This window comes from Canis lupus, chromosome 26, assembly GCF_003254725.2.
Source record: "Canis lupus dingo isolate Sandy chromosome 26, ASM325472v2, whole genome shotgun sequence".
In the NCBI taxonomy this organism is placed as follows: domain Eukaryota; kingdom Metazoa; phylum Chordata; class Mammalia; order Carnivora; family Canidae; genus Canis; species Canis lupus.
In genome coordinates, this window is record NC_064268.1 from 6,620,589 (window position 1) to 6,641,028 (window position 20,440).

General features: G+C 44.4%; 2 protein-coding genes across 24 annotated transcripts in view; one reads left to right on the top strand and one right to left on the bottom strand.

Moving 5' to 3' along the window:
• Positions 1-456: 456 nt before the first annotated feature.
• On the bottom strand, positions 457-14,284 carry MTRFR (mitochondrial translation release factor in rescue). 3 transcript variants are annotated; one of them, XM_025473722.3, is made up of 3 exons: positions 14,077-14,284; positions 2,728-3,035; positions 457-683 (listed from the first exon to the last, which is right to left on the bottom strand). In XM_025473722.3, exons 1-3 carry the CDS (start codon positions 14,267-14,269, stop codon positions 465-467), a joined length of 720 nt encoding a protein of 239 aa, XP_025329507.1. In that variant the 5' UTR covers positions 14,270-14,284; the 3' UTR covers positions 457-464. The 3 variants fall into 3 exon arrangements, with proteins under 3 accessions (XP_025329507.1, XP_025329508.1, XP_035562308.1); XM_025473723.3 differs by having other exon boundaries at positions 13,695-14,182; XM_035706415.2 differs by lacking the exon at positions 14,077-14,284 and adding an exon at positions 6,342-11,874.
• Positions 11,901-20,440, top strand: part of MPHOSPH9 (M-phase phosphoprotein 9) — a 71,642-nt gene continuing 63,102 nt past the window's right edge. For 4 of the 21 annotated variants that reach the window (XM_049101551.1, XM_025473704.3, XM_049101555.1 and 1 more), the window contains exons 1-2: positions 11,903-12,046; positions 17,382-17,641. In XM_049101551.1, coding sequence (XP_048957508.1) covers positions 17,538-17,641 — 104 coding nt within the window. In that variant the 5' untranslated portion in view covers positions 11,903-12,046; positions 17,382-17,537. Of the gene's footprint in view, positions 12,047-14,392; positions 14,531-15,479; positions 15,562-17,381; positions 17,642-20,440 lie in introns of those variants that run through there. The other 17 variants (XM_049101547.1, XM_049101552.1, XM_049101550.1 and 14 more) reach the window with 12 other exon arrangements.

Consider the following 20,440-nt stretch of genomic DNA (forward strand, 5'->3'; position numbering starts at 1 on the left):
TCCATCTCATGATCCTGAGATCATGAACTGAGCCAAAATCAAGAATGGGACGCTTCAACAACTGAGCCACCCAGGCACCCTGCCTCTGGCAAGTTCTTTAGTTAGAATCTGCAGTTTTGGGATGCCTGGGTGGCTCAGTGGTTAAGCATCTGCCTTTAGCCCAGGACGTGATCCTGGAGTCCCAGGATCGAGTCCCACATCGGGCTCCCTGCGAGGAGCCTGCTTTTCCTTCTGCCTGTGTCTCTGCTTCCCTCTTTCTCTTTCTGTGTCTCTCATGAATAAATAAATAAAATCTTAAAGGAAAAAAAAAAGAATCTGCAGTTTTTTCAGGGGTGCCTGGCCGGCTTAGTTGGAAGAGCAGGAGACTCTTGATCTCGGGGTTGGGGTTGTGAATTCAAGCCCCACGTTGGGTGCAGAGATCTTAAAAACAAAGCAACAACAAAAAAAGCATCTTCATTTCTTTCTCAGTGGACGTTTTTACTTAATTCCCGGAGTTCTTTCAGGAGCTTCTTTTTTTCTAGGGTTTCCTTTGCTCTTCGTTTCCGCTCTTGCTTTTTCTTCTCTGCCTCTTGTTTTTCTTTGTAAACAATACTGTTTTCACCATTGTAGAAAATATCCACTTTCTCTTGTAGGATTTGCCGAGCCAGCTTTCTGTTCTGATCAACTGATCTTGTCTGATGGCACTGCAAGACAGTATTTCATAATGAGAAAGTTTGTTCTGGGCAGGACCTCAGGAATTGCGGATTCAACCTAGTAACTCTCCAGATGGGGATGGGCCACTCGCCAAGAGTCCCAGTGAGTCTGTGACAGAGCGGAGACCATCCGCCCTCCTGTCTTTTTCAGGCTTCATTCTGCCCCCCACCCCGCTGTATTATGTGGCTTTCTCCACGATCGTTTTATAATTAAGAGTGTGGCTTTGTTTGGAAACAATGATAGCCTTCTGATAATTTAAAGTTCTCAAATAATTTTGAAAATATCAGGGATCCCTGGGTGGCGAAATATCAGCTGATATGTCTAGCTTGTGGCCAGGGAATAAGCCCTCTGTCTGCACCATTTATAAATGTAAAATTCTTTTTTTAAAAATAAACGTAAAATTCTGTCTCAAGGAGGAAGATAACATCTTTATTATTAGTCAGCCATAACCTTGATTAATACCTAAATTATTAAGGGCAAGTGCCTTGCAAAGCTATTTGATAAAAAATTCTGTGAGGGGCTCTCTGGGTGGCTCAGCGGTTTAGCGCCGCCTTTGGCCCAGGGCGTGATCCTGGAGACCCAGGATCAAGTCCCGCGTCAGGTTCCTTGCGTGGAGCCTGCTTCTCCCTCTGCCTAAGTCTCTGCCTCTCTCTCTCTCTGTGTCTCTCATGAATAAATAAATAAAATCTTAAAAAAAAAAAAGTGTGAAATTAGAATGAAAGAAGAGTACCAAAAGCAAATCTGCAGTAAGTTTATAAAATAGTTAAAAATCGGGTCAGGTTTCAGAATTTTATTTGTTGCTCATGAATGACACTTTTTTCTCAATAAGGAAAACAAAACTGATTGAGGTTTTAACTGATAGGATCTTGGCTCAAATGCTTGGCAGTGAAGAACAGTTAAGAGCACAGACTTTGGGGGCAGCCCGGGTGGCTCAGCTGTTTGGTGTTGCCTTGGGCCCAGGGCCTGATCCTGGAGACCCGGGATCAAGTCCCACGTCGGGCTCCTTGCATGGAGCCTGCTTCTCCCTCTGCCTGTGTCTCTGCCTCTCTCTCTCTCTCTCTCCTGTGTATTCTCATGAATAAATAAAAATCTTAAAAAAAAAAAAGATAATAAATGTTTAAAAAAAAAAAGAGCACAGACTTTGGGCTTGGTCTGGGTTGATACCTGCAGCTGTGGGTTCTCAGGCAAGTTAACTAACCTCTCTGTGCCTGATTCTACACTGGTACCGTGAAGATAAGGTGTAAGGGCTTGTGAGGATAAAGACGGGCTGTGGGCATAGTTGCACAGACCAGTGCTGACCACTTATTTATGGGACACAAGTCTCTGGCATGTGGAGAACCTGCCTTGCCATCTCTTCTCTGCCCTGTGCCATGCAGCACTTAGGGCCCTCTGGCGACACAGAATGGACTGGCGGTTCCACTGGGAGGCAGCAGGGCCACTATCTGTTAGTAGTGGAAATGGGACAGAGCATTTCAGTATTTCCTAAGGGCCCAGGATGTGTTGAGAGCTGGTGACTCTCTGATCAGAAATGTTTTTTTTTTTTCTGTAAAGAAGGAAGACTCCTATAGGCGCCAGTGCCACGTATCGCATTTTTGTTCTGAGGGTTAGAAATGCTTTGCCTGTGTTACCTCCCTCTCAGAAGGACAGGTGTCACTGACATGTACCAAAGAGGGGGCGGAGGGATACAGCAGATCACTGAGGGCTGGGACTGCTGGCAGACACTCCAGGTTGGTGTGATGCTTGGGGACCAGAGCCCAGGCACTGCCGCGGAACTCTCCATGCCCAGAGGCTCTGCTACAAGTGTGCCACTTGCCAGATGCCAGGCCAGCAGGCGGCCCCTGGTTCCCAGGGACCCTGGACAGAGGCTCTGAGGCTTTGCAGGAGGTTCTGCCTCAGGGCCCAGAGTCAGGATCTGTGATGCTTGCCGCTGCCCGGGCCAGAACGAGAACACACTTTAGCCGGTCACCACGGTCACTCATGGTGCCCTGTAAGCTGTCTGAAACCCGCCGACCCCCAGCAGTCTTCCTCCTCTACCTTGACGACGATGCCCGAGGGGATGTGCTTCAGCACCACACAGTTGCTTGTTTTGTTGGTGGCCTGGCCCCCTGGACCATGTCCTTTCACAAACTGCTCTTCCAGTTCACTTTCATCCAGGAGAGGCAGAGCAGGGCGGTCCTTCTTGCCTGCCGCCTGGACCAGAGTGACTGCCACTCTCGGGGCTGACAGCACTGGCTTTGCCTGAGGTCCAAGGCCCCGTGGCATGGTGCATAGTCTTGCCAGTCGTGCAGGCAAGCCAAAGAAACTTGAGGTACTCATGCGGAGGAGCTCTGCTAGCTTGGGACCTGAGTTGGAGGAAAAAAAAAAAAAAGAGCCTTTCAGGAAGATGCATTCACTCTCAAGATTATACTTCAGGTTCTAGGACCACCTTTCATAAACCGGTTCAGGCAATGGCCACCCAGCCGTCAAGTGGGGATATTTGGGAAGTTAGCAGAGACAGCAATGCATAACCCACTGCAGCCTTGGAGCATCTCCTGTGATCTCAGGGCTTGTGCCCTCTCAGCTGAGAAATAGTTTCTTTTTCTTTTCTTTTTAAAGAATTTATTTCTTCATGAGAGACACACACACACAGAAAGAGAGGCAGAGAGAGAAGCAGGCCCATGCAGGGAGCCTGATGCGGGACTCAATCCCAGGTCTCCAGGATCACGCCCTGGGCCAAAGGCAGGGGCTCAATCGCTGAGCCACCCGGGCGTCCCGAGAAATAGTTTCTTACAACAGATTGAAAATATCTTCGAAGCACCCAGAGGTGCTGTTTTCTCAGGAAAGAAAGGTTTTGAATGTGACACACAAAAGAACAGGGCTGTTATTCGATAAACGCTAAACAGTGCATCAGGCAAGACTCAGGATCTGAGTCAAGCGACATTATTTCAACGTTTGAGGATCTTTGAAATCAAAATGTAAAGACGACATTAGGCGAGCCTATTTTATAGCTGAGCTTACACGGTCTGACACAGTAAATATCACTATCAATCAATGTCATGATTGTTGTTTTTTAATGTTTCCAGTTTCATGGATTTGAATAGGAACATCTGTTCCTTCAGTCGCACTGCCAATAACATGATCCAAGTGGTGCTCATCCCTGGAACCATCAAATCAACTGATTTTTATTAAGGTGCCTGTATGGTTCAGGATGCCATATGAGGCGTAGTGAGTGATGCAAGCTGGGAAGGAGTGAGCCTCTGTCTTCATAGAGCTTAGAGTCTAGTTGGGAGAGAAGATGCTAAAAAAGCAGTATTTAACCATTATATTTAAATAGCTACTCCAGACGTAGCAGAAGGCTGAAATGTCTTTGTTTGACAAGTGAATGGTATCGAGAGTAACAGATACCAGGACGTGGTGAATCCCACAGGCCTTGGCTTTCTTCCAGGGGAGGAAGGCAGAATGAGCTGACAGGTGTTAGCTCTTTTCAAAGATGGGTAACCTTCCCATGCGAATAGGGACACGTCACAATGTAGGCCTGTTTTCTTACCTGGAAAATGGGTGACTAAGCCCTTCTCCACACCTATCCTGCATAGGATTAAAGATCAGAGGGAAAAAAAACTTCTGGAAAGAGTTTTATTGAATACCTTTGAAGGCATGAGACTGATTTTTAGCAAAATTCCTGTTGCTTAGGTGGATTATGGGAACTATGAACGTGCCTCTTGCTTCATGATTCTTGATCCAGGATGATGTAGGTGCTAAAAACAGATGCACTGCCCTTTTTAACAACTGCTTCCTTTGAAGCTCTAAATAGCTGCTTTTACCCTTGAAACCTTGTAAATTCTAGCTGATGGCCACTGGTCTCTAACATAGGTACGAAGCTGTGGATACCTAAGCCAATGCCTTAAGCCAAAAGTAGCTTCACCATGCACCAAATAATTTCAGGAGGTTTGCTCTCAGCTCATTTACCTTTTGCCCCCTGTCAGTTCAGGCTGCTAATTTCTCTGAGCCCACGCTGGTCTCTAACAAGCTTTGAGGACGCTTACTGCAGACGCATGCTACTGGGCACTGCTGCCTCGTAAATATGTATATTTCTGTTATTTTACACGTATCTCTCTGAGTACTGGCCCTGAGAGGATGCTGGTCCTCTTTAAAACGACAATATGGTATTCTTAATCTCTCTATGGAAAATAAATATAATGAAATGTACTTTTCGGGCCTTGTGCCCATGCTAATTTTCAATCCTGTGACTGACAGGATGGTCTACACTCAAAACTTCTTTCTGAAAAGTATGGCATTCAGTTATGTGTGTCAGTCCCAGGGGGTGACAATTAATGTGGTGTTGGTAGGATGCTCTGTGGCTGTGAAGGGCGAGATTTTGAAACAGAGCGTGCCAGGGAAAGCTGCGCTTTAAAAACTGGTTTTATTGTGTGTCACGTCTTTCAGTGTATACTCAGAAGATGAATGATAAACACAGGCACTTTTCTGAAATCACTCTGACAAAGAGCCCACTCCCCTGCAAATGATTGAGTGAATGAGACTAAGCCGATGTCCAAAATTTCCCTTCCCTTATTTCTGCTTTCAATCTGCAGAACAAGATTCCTTTGTGTACCAGACAGCATCTAGTCCCTGGATCAGATTCATTACAGAACATGAGCCCGGGGCCTCCTTTGGGGTTTCTCTTCCGCTAGTTAGTAAATCTGACCAGGCAGGACAGCGTTGGAATAGAGTGCAAGTGACAAAGAAAGGAAGTGAGTCTGAGACAAGGCAAAACTCCCAGACAAAGGGTGGAGAGTGCTTTTATCAGCTGCTTTGTCACTGGCCCGCTGTGTTTCAAATCTACCTTTCTGTCCTAGTTCGGAGCTGACACACACCCTGGAAGGTCTCCCACCCAAATGGAGTTTAAATAGGTCCCCCGTGCTCGGTTACTGGCTGCTTTGTTAAATGGCGAATTCCAACAGCCAATCGGACGATTCTAAATACTTTTAGTATCTCTGGAGCGTTGGCTCTGCTCCAATGACTGCTAAAAATGACAAAACACATCCATGGTTCCACGTCCCCAAAGCCCAGAGAATACGGATTGGATTTCAGTTTTTGTGATACCCACAGAGCAACGCAAAAGTCTTTGGGGAACAATAAAAGCAGCTCAAATTAGAGCTCATCGTGACATGGTGACAAGGAGTGTTGGTAAGGGGAAACTGGGAGTCATGACAGCTTGCCCTAATTCCTTTCTGTGGGTGTGCGCTTTGATTCAGGGCTGGCTCTCCACCCCAGCTTCCCCTCAGCCCTGTTTCTCCTCTGAGGACGGCTTCTGCCGCTCAACAGCTGATTGCAGTTTGGCTTAAAGCCTCTCATTGTCCCAGTCCCTTCCCACTTGGTCAAGTCAGAGATAATAGGTGTCAGGACTTTCCAAAAGGGAATGCTAATTTGTTCAATGAATGTTTTCAACATTTACTATGTACCAGGCATGAGCTTTGGGGAGCCCAAGGAGAGTGGCGCATAAAAGAGAAATTAAGATGCCCCCCACCCCCAATACTATTGATGGCATAGCCCAGGATGGATAATGTGCTACAGAGCAGTGGTTCTCTGATTTGACTGTGTTCCCATGTCACTTGGACTGCTTGCTACTGGGACTTGGGATTTGCATTCTGTTAGGTGCCCCCTTTCCTGACCTGGACCAGTTGCCATGAATTGCCTCCTCAGGCCTCCACAGTCAACCATGCCTAGGAAGATGTCTGGCTGCAGGGATGGTATGTTGAGCTCTGCAACGTGGCCTGGGACTGCAGCAAACAATCAGATGTAAACTAGACACAGCAAGGTGAGGGTCATTTCACTAGTAGCTCTAATGCTCTGGAGATGGGGGAAGGGGATGGTGATGTCTCTGCGAGAGATAAGGATATTTGAGTCTGTTTGCAGGAAGTCATAGGATTTCAATCTCTGGACTCACCTTCTGGATGCCATTTGCCCAAAAGTCACTGCCTCACTATCTTTTTAGAGAGACAGAGTGCTAGTTTCTCTTGGCAACAACTTTCATGGTATCTCAACCTCGTAGAAACTTCATCAAATCCAACTGAAGGAACAGATGTGGTGATGAACTGAAACGGGGGTGCCTTAAGAAAGATGATTGGTAAAGCTCTCACCGTGGCACACTTTCCTGAGCAGACATACCCCATGGAGATTCTGTTAGAGATGATACTATTTCAATAGGTCTCGGGTGGGGCCAGAGACCTGCGTCTCTAACCAGCTCCCAAGTGAGGCTCTGGCCTTCAGAAACCACGGAGTGTCATAGCCAAAAACTTTGAGCAAAAGTGCTTGCCTGTACGGTGGCTCCTAGGACTGCCTGGCTACTGGATGGGAGCTCCCGAACAATGATGGCAAAGATGGAGATAGGGGAAGGACAGTAATGGCAGGAAAGGCAAACATTCAGAGAAAATAATTAAATGAATATCAATTTGGGCAGCCTGGGTGGCTCAGCGGTTTAGTGCCACCTTCAGCCCAGGGCCTGATCCTGGAGACCGGGGATCGAGTCCCATGTCGGGCTCCCTGCATGGAGCCTGCTTCTCCCTCTGCTGCACTCTATCTCTCTTTCATGAATGAATGAATAAATAAAATCTTAAAAAAAAAGAATATTAATTTGAGCTAATAGAGAAGGTGAAATGGAAACAAAGATTGAGAACGGGTCATCTGAAAAAGAACACCAGGGTGGCTCAGTCAGTTAAGTATCTGCCTTTGGCTTAGGTCATGATCTCAGGGTCCTGGGATCAAGCCTTGCATTGGGCTCCTTGCTCAGTGGTGAGTCTGCTTCTCCCCCTGCTCACTTTCTCATAAGTAATAAAATCTTTTTTGAAATAAAGAACACCAATAATGTTTTTATTACATTAGTGTTCTAGAACGGTGTCTGATATGAACATAATGTGGGCCACATTGAAATTCTAAATTTTCTAGTAGTCACCTTAAAAACAGTCAAATGAGGGGCGCCTGGCTGGCTCAGTTGGTGGGGCATGCGTTTCATGATCTCATGATTATAAGTTCAAGCCATACGCTGGATGTAGAGATGACTTAAAATTGTTAGGGGTGCCTGGATAGCTTAGTCGGTTAAGTGTCCGACTCTTGATCTCCGCTCAGATCTTGATCTTAGGGTTGTGAGTTCAAGCCCCAAGCTGGGCTCCAAGCTGGGTATGGAATCTACTTAAAATAATTAAAATAAAATCTTTATTTTTTATTTTTGTTATTTTTAAAAGATTTTTATTCATGAGAGACACATAGAAAGAGGCAGAGACACAGGCTCAACCACTGAACCACCCAGGCGCCCCTAAAATAAAATCTTTAAAAAATAAAATAAAAATGAAGTAAAAAGAACCTTCAGATAAAATTAATGTTAATATATTTTAAAGATATATATTTAATGCATTTTAGTTAATAAAAGGGCTCCTGGGTGGCTCACTCAGTTAAGTGTCCAACTCATAATTTTGGCTCAGGTCATGATCTCAGGGTCGTGAGATCAAGCCCTGAGTTGGGCTCTGCATTCAGCACTGAGTCTGTTTGAGGTTTTCTCTCCCTCTCCTCCTCCCCCAGCTCATGCATGCACTCTTTCTCTCTCAAATGAATAAATCTTTAAAAAATATTTTATTTATTTTTAAAAAAGATTTTATTTATTCATTCATGAGAGACACAGAGAGAGGCAGAGACACAGGCAGAGGGAGAAACAGGCTCCATGTAAGGAGCCTGATGCAGAACTCGATCCCAGGTCTCCAGAATCACGCCCTGGGCTGAAGGTGGCGCTAAACTGCTGAGCCACCTGGGCTAATATAAATATAATATAAATATTAACCCAGTGTATCCAAAATATTATTTTGATATGTAATCAATATAAAATGATGATATCTTATATTTTATATGATGTCTTCAAAACCTGGGGTGTGTTCAATGCTAATATCAGACCATGTAGCTCCGGAATCTTGCTCCTCATTAGGGTCTAGAAGCAGCAACAGCACCATTTGGGAACTTGTTAGGAATGTGGACTCTCAGGCCCTACCTCAGACTTCCTAAATGAGAACCTGCATTTTATTAAGATCTGCAGGTAAGGGGCATCTGGGTGGCTCAGTTAGTTAAACGTCTGCCTTTGGCTCAGGTCATGATGCTGGGGTCCTAGGATCAGGCCTCCGTTGGGCTCCCTGCTCAGTGGAGCCTGTTTCTCCCTCTCCCTCTCCCTCTGCCTGCTGCTCCCCTTGCTTGTGCTCTCTCTCTCTCTCCCTCTCAAACAAACAAACAAACAAATAAATAAATAAATAAAATCTTAAAAAAAAAAATTGCAGGTGACTCAGAGGCGCAGACTCCCAAGACATTTTATTTATTTAATTTTTTTTTTCCCCAAAACATTTTACTAGAACACAGGAACCAGCAAGTTCTTCCAGCTGCTAGGACACTTTTAAAAGCTGTTGTTTCTTATGTTTATGTTTAAGAAGTTGAGGCCAGAATTCTGGAGTGCAGATTACCTGCTTGGTCATGGTCCTGTTTTCCCTTCCACAATAGGAAATAAAGTGATAGGTCTCAAAACAGTGATCTAATCAATGGTGAAGGACCAAACAGTGAACTTGACCAGGCCGATGTGCAATGGTGCAGCTTTATTTTTTTTTTTTTTATTTTTTTATTTTTTTTAATTTTTTTTTTTTTTTCGTTTATTTATGATAGTCACACACAGAGAGAGAGAGAGGCAGAGACATAGGCAGAGGGAGAAGCAGGCTCCATGCACCGGGAGCCTGATGTGGGATTCGATCCCGGGTCTCCAGGATCGCGCCCTGGGCCAAAGGCAGGCGCTAAACCGCTGCGCCACCCAGGGATCCCTGGTGCAGCTTTAAAGAGACAAATGGCCAGCTGATGGGATCAAAAGCCAAGTGAGAGGATGATTTTCTGAGAAAGGCTTAAGCATCATTCATGTTTCATAATATGTTTTGGTGCTTGTTCCCTGCAAAATGGGAGTTAAAACAAAGCAGCTACTTTCCCACCTACTCCATCTAGCTCATCCTCCTGGGCTGGTTGTCTGGAGTCCTTTCCAGGGCTGGAGCATCTCCCAGAATGGAACATCTGGGGGCTATGGCTGAGGCCTGAAACAGACCATGTCCTTTCCTGGGCTTGGGGGTTCCCTTTGAAGATAAAGCACCTTTCACTCACAGGAAGTGTTGGCAGGGAATTATTTCTCAAATAAGACAAACATAACAGATTGAGCAGGAAATGCCATGTTGAAGAATGGTCTGGTTCTGGTCTCAATTTAATAGGCTCCCTGCAGCAGAGTTCAAGAGACAACTAACGAAGTAGATGAAGAGAAAAACTTTCAATTCATACAACACTAACATCTCATTCAGTGTTTTTTTTTTTCCTTAAACAGAAAACTCTGAATCCACAGAGAATTACACCTGTCCTATTTGTGTGCATCGCTGTGATTTTCTTCTATTTATGGCATCTAACAGGAACTTTATAATTTTATCAACTACACAGTTAAATTAAGACAGAAACACAAGAAAAAACAACAGTAATAACACTCTATGTGTCCTTAAATTTTCAGACAATGCATTATTTTGGATGATAATGATGAATGAATCTATTATCATGAATGATACCTTATACATATAATTTTTAAATTTTATATATATATTTTATATATTTTAAAGATTTTATTTATTTATGAGAAACAGAGAGAGAGAGAGGGCAGAGACACAGGAAGAGGAGAAGCAGGGTCCCCGCAAGGAGCCCAATGGGAGACTCAATCCTGGACCTCCGGGATCACACCCTGAGCCAAAGGCAGACACTCAATCAGTGAGCCACCTGGGCGTTACGATATTTGTTTAGGACTTTTTTTTTTTTTTTGTATTAAAGATTTTATTTATTTATTCATGAGACACACACAGAGAGAGAGGCACAGACACAGGCAGAAGCAGGCTCCATGCAGGGAGCCTGACGCGGGATTCAATCCCAGGTCTCCAGGATCACACCCTGGGCCAATGGCAGCGCTAAACTGCTGAGCCACCCAGGTTGCCCTGTTTAGGACCTAAATGCTATCAAAGCACATTCAAATACATTATCGTATTTGACACAGATAAAGAAAAGTGATTATCTCAGGTAGATTTGGAAGAACCTTAGGTATTCCATTTTTAAAAAAGATTTTATTTGAGAGAGAGAGAGAGAGAGAGTAGGAGCACACAAGCAGGAGGAGTGGCAGAGGGAGAGGGGGAGAAGCAGGCTCCCAGCTGAGTGCAACTCAATCCCAGGAGCTGAGATCCTGACCTGAGCAGAAGGCAGATGCTTAACCAACTGAGCCACCCAGGTGCTGCTTCCATCAGGTATTCCATTTTTTAAACTAAACTTATCCTTTTTACAGCTTTTTTATCCTTTCTACTTTTAGCTTTCACGGTATCTCTAGATCTGTCGTTTCCCAGCTCCTTAAGTATTAGCTCATTTTCCTCAATTTTTTCTGGACTGTTCCTCTCATTTTTTTGTCCCTAAAAGGCCACACTGCTCTGTAGTCACTCTTGGCTTCATGATTTACTCATTGTGCAGCTTTGGCCACATTTCCTCATCTGTAAAGTACCACCTAGGGTGAGAAGAAAAAGTAATGTCTCTACTACATAGAACCCTTAGGAGTACTTTGGATCCCTAAACTAAAAGCTGAAGAGCCTTTGACTAACACATCACATAAATTGTGGTCTTATCTCATAAACTTAATCTGAAACAGATTATTTCATAGGCTTTTTACAAAAAAATTTATTTAAGTAATCCCTACACCCAACGTGGGGCTCAAACTCATGACCAGGAGATCAAGAGTCCCATGTTCTTCCAACTGAGCCAGCCAGGCACCCCTTTGTAGACTTCTTATTTATTTATTCATGAGAGACAGAGAGAAAGAGAGAGAGAGAGAGAGAGAGAGAGAGAGGCGCAGAGACACAGGCAGAGGGAAAAGCAGGCTCCATGCAGGGAGCCTGATATGGGATTCAATCCGGGGTCTCTAGGATCAGGCCCTGGGCTGAAGGCGGCGCTAAACTGCTGAGCCACCAGGCTGCCCTGTAGACTTGTTTTAGGGCACAGAGTGAAAGGCATCTAGAATGGTGACCTGAAAATTATTTCATCTGGTATGGTTCAATTTAAGATTAGTACTTGAAAACCATGAAATGACCAAAGATGTGCTATTTGGTGAGGTCATAATTGTGGTCTATGAAATCAGGTGCCAAGGAGATAATTATAATGCCAAGAATACAGTTTGACTTCCTTAGCAGGCTCACATGGAAAGATAAATCACCACCTTCATCCAAGCAAGTCCTGGCTTAAACATGGAGATCTTTAGGAATTATCTGATAGAGTAAGAAAAATCGTGAAAGACAAAAAGGTGACAAAGTTTATATTTTAATATACGTCTGATGATTTCATGTTTAACTAGATTTAAAGTTTTAAGTTCCTCTTTTTTTTTTTTTTTCCTGCTGTGAAGAACTGTACCCCCCTCTCCCGCCCCCTATGACAGTTTGGACATAACCACCAAAGAGTAGCAATGCTGGGGTTAAGAGACACTAAATCCACAAGCCACACAGCATGGTCTTATCCCCATCAAGTCAAAGATCTCCACTCAAAAGTCAGTTTGAAGCCTTCAAGGTCAAAGAGATACTCCAGTAATTTGATGTTAAAAATAAAATTATATAGTGACCATATCACCATAAAGGCCATAAAATAGTGGTGTCAGTTACATACAAGTAGTGCAAAGTCTCTAGGATGGGATTAAAGTCTTAGGGTGGTTTAGATTAGATGAATAGCTATTACACTTAATGCATTTACTGGAATTTTTCAAGCCTCCTACTTCTGTTTCCTATATTCAGAAATAATGTCTCTGGACTTTAACACAGAGAGAGGCAGAGACACAGGCAGAGAAGCAGGCTCCATGCAGGGAACCCGACGATCCCAGTCTCCAGGATCACACCCCGGGCTGAAGGCGGCGCTAAACCGCTAAGCCACCGGAGCTGCCCTGTCTCTGGACTTTAAAAACTACCTTTTTAGCTGTTTATAAAGCTTTGAGAGAGGTATTTTTTTCTCTTTAGTCCAAAGAGTCAAAGGCAATTTCCAATGACTTTTTTTAAGACCCATCCAAAGAGCTTAGCGTAAAATATGGTATGAGCAACCTTATCAAAATATTTCACCACATTAGCAAGATAATTTGGTTAGCCAGAATATTGCTCTTCTTATACTGTCTTATTAAGACATTAATAGATAAAAAGTTATCTAAAACCACACAGCCAAAACCAAAAAACCAAAAGCCCACATGCTTAAACTGAACAGAACCCATCTGACTTTGTGGCCAAAAGTGAACATTTCTGCCTCTTGCATGGTTAGGAAATAATGGCTAGTACTCAATTTAGGGGTTAATATTTTTCTTGTAAGGAAATACAACTCTGTCTGCTTGGGGATGTCTCAGTAATTCACAATTTTCAGTTCTTCAGTTCTTCTGAGTGTAAAAGATTCTATGATGTCTCAAGTAATAGGTTTTGTGACTAACTGAAATCAGTGTTGACTTTTTTTTTTTTTTTTTGGTGGGCTTGAAACATGGTCAGTGAAATCAGCAGCAGAGCCATGTGCTTAAAATCAGTTTGATTTCAGTTAGGTATTATATGAGCCTAGTATTGACGGATGGGACTCACAGTGGGGCGGGGTGGGGCTTAAATTTATTTAAGCTTGAAATCTTTCATACACAGATGGGGCTTTGGATACAGACTGAATTTTTTGTTTGAGACCTAATTACGAGGAGGCTCAGGGGACACGGAATGCCCTGCAGATCTGTCATTCTTGCCAACAGATCGCGTGTGTCCTGGCTTCTCAGCCACTTCTACACGAGGGGGCCAGCCAAGGTCCTTTACTTCGGACCCTTGGAGGGGGCAATACAAGAGCTGGCCTTAAAGCTTAACTAGTCTTGAGAATGTGAACTGAACAGAGAGGATGAAATGGCCTGGGTCCACACAGAAGCACATGGATTCTCTGGGGCTGACACCTACCATACGCCAGTCTGAAACAGCACCTGCTGCGTGCAAAAAGCTCCATAAAACTCTGCTGAACAAAGGCAATGAAGGTGGTTCCGTTTCTTCTTGGGCCTCAGTGCAACTGCTTTCTCCAGGCCAGCGGGCTGCCCTCCCCTCCTCACCCAGGCCCTGGAAGAACCCCAGGGCCGACCCCTAGCAGTCTAGGGTAAACCAAGTGCAGAGAAAACTTAGCTTAGCGTCTGGGCCAGCTGCACCTCACCGCCAGCGGGGCTTCAGGTCAACTGGTTGTGCGACTCGGGTCGCGTGCTGGGTCGTCCCAACATCCGGTCCTTTCTCCAGAGCCCTTGACATTCGTGGGCAACCGTAGGGGTTGGCTGGCTTCTCTACCGACGCTTACCTGGCCTCAGGGCTGGCCTCCCACCCGCAACGGCTGGGGCAAAGCGAACCACGACCTGTGGCTCGCAGGCGCGGGCCTGCGTCCGCGCACGCGCAGTCCTTCCGCCGTGGCTGCCCCCGCTCGCGCCAGGCTCATTCTTGCCAACTGCGCATGCGGGAGGCGGGCACTTCTTTTCGCGTGGCGTCCGTAGCATTGCAGAGAACCAAACAGATCAGAGGACTTTGGCAGAAGCCCCGCCTCCTTTCATTTCCCGGGCGTCGGACCTCCCTGGGCGTGAGGGGCGGGGAGGGGGGAAGGGGAGGTCGCCGCGCGCGTCGCGGCGCGGCCGTCTCCGCCTCCTTTGCAGCAGCCAATCCCGCAGGCAGGGCGCCGGGCGCGCGCACGCTCTCTGGAGTTGAACGGCCGCGAGAGGCCGCTGCCCGACCCTGACATCGGCTGTGGGAGCAGCGGCCAGGTAAGCGGTCGCCGGACGAGGCTTGGAAGACACGGCCTCGGGAGAACCCCAAGTGTCCTGAGGACTCTAGGGCGGGGGAGGACGACGGCCACGCCACGCAGCCCCCGCCTCACCCCTGCGGCGTGTGGGGGCTTCGCCCGCGGCCGTGGCCTTTTCTAGACTCCGTGCCCTTGAGTGACACCCGCGCGGCCCAATCGCAGAGCGCTTCTTCCCGAGGGGCGGAGGCCTGTGGGATTTTTCTTCTTTTTTTTTTTTTTGGACGGTCTTCCTTAGTTTACTTTGGGAATCATGATAGAAGTTATTGGAGCCGTGGCTTTTCCTCCCGCCTCCCCGCAGCCTCCGGGGTAGGCGGCTGCGTTCGGTGGCTCTCCCTCGCCATCCCCCTTTGACCCGAGAGCCGCCAGGCGCGTTGAGGTCTGCCTGCGAGGGCGAGGAGGTCGGGATCTGGCCTCAAAACCTCTGGAATTTTCTCTTCCTTACCATCCCCGCCCCCCCCGCCCCCGGCTTCCAGCAAAGCGCAGCGCCGGTTTCACTTCCTTAGGGTCCGCAGACCCCGATTTGGTCTTTTGTTTTCTTTACCCCCCTGGGGTCATGGGGACCAAGAGCACAACATTTCGTTACCGGGACATACAAAAATGTCTCCTGTGTTTGTATCAATTGTCCATCGAGTTTTGTTTTATATTGTCTTTTTAAAAGAAATTTCGCATTTATGTCGTGGTCCCCCCCCACCTTCTTCCTTCCCGCCCCCATCCCCACCCCCTCCACCGCTGGAGAAGCATCTTTGCATCTCAAGTGGTTTTCCTTCTGCATCTTCCGCATCCGGATTATCTTGGCGGTGCTGGAGGTGGTGGAGGATAATAGATGGGGTTGCAGATCCAGGTCCCTGGAGAGCTTGTGTTTTCCCAGTAGAAGAGCAGGGTGATTTGAATCCAGGTATTTTCGTTGCCAGTTGGAAGATGCAGCTCCGGACTTTTTCAATACCCCACTTGTGGTTGGCGATGGGCTGAGCCCCCGGGGAGAAATCCATTTAGGTAGGTCTGGTTACCCTTGGCTTTCACAAACCTTTATCTCCCTGAAGGAAATGGTTCTTTTATGAAGTGATTTTTTTTTTTTTTTTAAGGTTGTGCTTTATAAAACTAGTCCCTAGGAAGTGGAATCAGAATACTAGGTGGTTTTCCTCTCTTGCACTCTCTAAACTTTATATCTTGTAAGAGGCATAGATTTTTGTTTTTCTCTTGCTCCTTCACTTTCTTTTTTTTTTTTAAGAATTTATTTATTCATGAGAGACACAGAGAGAGAGAGGCAGAGACATAGGCAGCGGGGAGCCTACTGTGGGACTCTATCCCAGGACCCCAGGATCAAGACCTGAGCCAAAGGCAGACAGACTCTCAACCACTGAGCCACCCAGGCACTTGTTCCTTCACTTTTTAAAAAAATACATGAATTCCCTAAGAAGGAAGCATGGTGTTTGATTTGTTATAGCCAGTTTGCCTCCATACACCTAGCATCAGTTAACCTGCATCAATTAATCAGGTTTTTTTAGTTGACCAGGCAAATTGTTTTTAAAAAAGTAATACATGCATAGAGTGCAAAATGCATTTCTTCCACCCCTACCTTCCAGCCAATGGAGAAACAACCATTTGATTGGCTGTGTTGAATACCAAATTAAATACTAAGACGTTCTGATTTATCTATTTGAGGTATAGATCAACAAGCATGGATCCTTGGTAGAACTTAATAAACAAATGAACAAAGCATATAAGTATTCCAATTGTTAGAGTAGAATTGTGTCTAGAAACTTAATAATTAAACACATAAAATTCTGAAATACTACAGGGAAAAGATGATGCTACTTTTTTTGCAAATGATCCTTATTGTAGATTTTTGAGATATAATTCACCTCATAAAATGCATCCCTTTGGGCAGCCCGAGTGGCTCCAGTGGCTCCAGTGGCTACCATCTTTGGCCCAGAGGCATGATTCTGAAGACCAGGATCAAGTCCCACATCTGGCTCCCTGCGAGGAGCCTACTTCTCCCTCTGCCTGTGTCTCTGCCTCTGCCTCTCTGTCTCTCTCTCTCTGTCTCTCATGAATAATAAATAAAATCTTAAAAAAAAAATAAAATGCATCCCTTTAAAGTGTACAATTCATAGGTTTTTAGTGTATTCACAGATGGGTTATGTAGCCATCACCACTATATAATTCCAATACTTTTCATCACCCCCAAAATAGACTCCATACCCATTTTTGGTCACTTCTGTTGTCTCTTTCCCCCAACTTCTGGGAACCATAAATCTACTTTTTGTCTCAAGAGATTTGCTCATTCTAGATTTTTCACATAAATGGAATCCTACACCATGTGATCTTTTACTGAGTTTCTTTTACTTAAACGTAATACTTAAGTGTTTATCCACATTGTAGTATGTATCAATATTTCATTCTTTTTTTTTTTTAAAGATTTTATTTATTCATATGAAACACAGAGAAAAGCAGAGACATACGCAGAAGGAGAAGCAAGCTCCCTGCAGGGAGCCTGATGCGGGACTCCATCCCAGGACCCCAGGATCACAACCTGAGCTGAAAGCAAATACTCAACCACTGAGCCACCCAGGCACCCCTATTTCATTCCTTTTTATGGTTGAGAAATATTCCATTTTATGTATATAATACAGCACATTTGTTTTTCTGTTCATCAATTGATGAACATGTGGGCTGTTTGCATTTTGACTATTAAACTGTTGCTCTTCTTACTGTAGACTTGTATAAAAGGATGAAGATTGCCAAAGTAGTGAAAAGACAGTTGCTAGGTTTAGTGGCTTTTTATAGTATATTTTTCCTCCATTCATTTTCAGACTCTTGGGAGCTTAGAATATTTCACAGTTCTGAATGTTAGCAACTGAAAATGCCTGTAGACGATGAAGCATCTGAAGATGACTCGGATTCAGTTTCTTCAAACATTGAAAGAACCTACATTTTCAAATAAGAGAGTATAACAATTTCTGTACACTATGGAAGATTTTGATTTGGTGAAATCCTTACGAAAAACTTCATGTTCTGTAGAATCTGATATAAAAAATTCTCCCCCTTTTGGACTGAACTTAAATACTAATAGGTAAGAATGGGATAGGTAGATTTTTATTTTATTAATGTAACAACAAATCAAAATAAGTTTATTTGCATAATTTACCCAAATAGTGTCATAGTTTTTTGTTCCCATTTAAATAACAACAACAGCTGGTGACCAGGAACTGTTCAGGGATAAGTTGTTTAAGTTGAGAGTAGTTTCAGTCTTTCTCTGTTTTTCATTTATCCCAGAGGCCATGTCCTTTTGCGTGGGAACATTGTGAAAAAGAAATTTCCCTAATTATAGTTCTCTTTACACTTTTTAAAATTTCTTTTTTTTTTTAAATATTGTTTTACTTTTAAAAATTTCTGATAGATTATAAGCATTTCTTTAAAATTTAGTTGCCTAAATATTTCTACATTTTAAATGTTTAATATTTCAGAACTACCTCACCTATGTGGGAAAGTAGCAAAGTTGAATATTAGGAAGTAAGCAAAAAAACATACCTTAGTGGACAAAAATAGATGCTGTCGAACAATGCATTTTATGCATTTTCTTTTTTTTTTACAGTTTGTTTGTTTGTTTGTTTGTTTATTTATTTATTTATTTATTTATTTGAGACACAGAGAGGCAGAGGAAGAAGCAGGCTTCCCTGCAGGGAGCCCGATGCAGGACTTGATTCCGGGACTCTAGGATCACGGCACACACTCAACCACTCAGTCACCCAGGTGTCCCTTGCATTTTCGTTTTAAACTATCCCATTTTTTAAAAAAGATTTATTTAGTCATGAGAGATACACAGAGTGAGAGGCAGAGACATAGGCAGAGGGAGAAGCAGCCTCCATGCAGGGAGCCCAATATGGGACTCGATCCTGGGACCCAGGATCATGGCCTGAGCCAAATGCAAATGCTCAACTGCTGAGCCACCCAGGCATCCCTTGTTTGATTTGTTTTTATTTAGAGCCTATTTGCTCTCATTTTGTACATAATCTGAAAAATGTGATTATTTGATTTCTAAATTTCTGGTACTTAAAAACAGTAAAGAGGCAGAGCCCAAGAGAGAGGAGACCAGCTATAACAAGCAGGTACAATGAAGCAACAACACAGCAGTCTGGGGCCTACTGGTAAAGGGTCAAATGTCTTTATGTGTTAGAGCGAGCTTGAGCAGGGAGAGAGGGAAAAAGGAAAAAGTAGACTCTGCTCATCAGGGAGCTCGATGTGGGGCTTGACCACAAACCCTAGGATCACCGCCCGAGCTGAAGGCAGATGCTTAACCAGCTGAGCCATCTAGGTGTCCCTAACCATAATAGATCTTAAAGAAATTGTGTATAGTAAATAAATTCATTAATTTTTTTTAGATTTTTTTTTAAGATTTCATTTATTTATTCATAAGAGACAGAGAGAGAGAGGAGAGAGGCAGAGACACAGACCGAGGGAGAAGCAGGCTCCATGCAGGGAGCCTGATGTGGGACTTGATCCCAGGACTCCAGGATCACACGGGTGTGAAGGCAGATGCTAAACCGCTGAGCCACCCCGGGATCACCAATTTTTAAAAGATTTTTAAAAAGATTTTATTTATTTATTAGAGAGAGCCTGAGCACAGGGAGGGAGAAGCCAGCTTTCCACCGACGAGAGAGCTTGTCTTGGGGCTCAGTCCCGAGACCCTGAGATTGTGACCTGAGCTACCCAGGCACCCCTAAATGCATTAATGGTTTTTAAAAAAATTTTATTTATTCATGAGAGACAGACAGAGAGAGAGAGGGAGAAGCAGGCTCCATGCAGGGAGCCCGATGTGGGACTCCATCCCAGGTCTCCAGGATCATACCCTAGGCTGAAGGCGGCACTAAACCACTGAGCCACCTGGGCTTCCCTAAATGCATTAATTCTCTAAAAAGTTTGTTCATTCTCTTCCCTCCTTTGGAGGAATTTAAAGCAGTTTACAAGAACATATGAAACAAGAATGCAGAGTAAAAGCAGGGGAAATGTGTGTGGGAAATGGTCCAGGAGAGATGTCTGCCTTTGTAATCTATACCCACATAGTGAAAGTCTTTTTCCTGTATCATTTGGTGGCCCCCCCCCTTAAAAATATTTTATTTAAAAATTTATTTTTATTTTTATTTGTTTAAAGATTTTACTTATTTATTCATTAGAGACAGAGAAGCAGAGACACAGGCAGAGAGAGGCTTCTCGCAGGGAGCCCGGTACAGGACTCAATACCAGGACCCTGGGATCATGCCCTGAGCCAAAGTCAGATGCTCAACATCTTGATCCACCCAGGCACCCCTAAAATTTTTTTAAAATGTAATCTCTACCTCCAGCATGGGGCTTGAACTTACTACCCCAAAATCAAGAGTCATGTGTTCCACCAACTGAGCCAGCTGGATGCCCCCTAATTGTGCCTTTCTAATGAAATTATGTAACTGAACTTGTCTCTCTTTTCATTGTGACTGGCAGTTAAACCTGTCAAATTTAGACTTGATTATTATTCAACCGTGTTAAACCCATTATGGACAACATGTATGTTATTTCCCTTGAATTTTTATTAATCTTTCTCTGATCTTCCTCATTGCTATTTTTTCTGTTATTTTCTTGAGGGTGTTTTGTTTTTTTAATGAATTCTTTTTTTTTTTTTTTTTTTTAAGATTTTTATTTATTCATGAGAGAGAGAGAGACAGGCAGAGAGACAGGCAGAGGGAGAAGCAGGCTCCATGCCGGGAGCCCGACTCAGGACTGGATCCTGGGACCCCACGGTCATGCCCTGGGCCAAAGGCAGGCACTAAACTGCTGAGCCACCCAGGGATCCCCTTTTTAATGAATTCTTTATGAAACAATGTAGGGTATCGATAAA

Excerpts from the sequence above, each read along its gene's own strand:
- MTRFR (XM_025473722.3), bottom strand. The coding sequence starts at position 14,269 with ATGCTACGGACGCCACGCGAAAAGAAGTGCCCGCCTCCCGCATGCGCA. Across the intron at positions 3,036-14,076 it reads GAGGCCAGCCCTGAGGCCAG|GTCCCAAGCTAGCAGAGCTC; the intron begins GTAAGCGTCGGT and ends CCTCCAACTCAG. Across the intron at positions 684-2,727 it reads CCTCGGGCATCGTCGTCAAG|TGCCATCAGACAAGATCAGT; the intron begins GTAGAGGAGGAA and ends ACTGTCTTGCAG.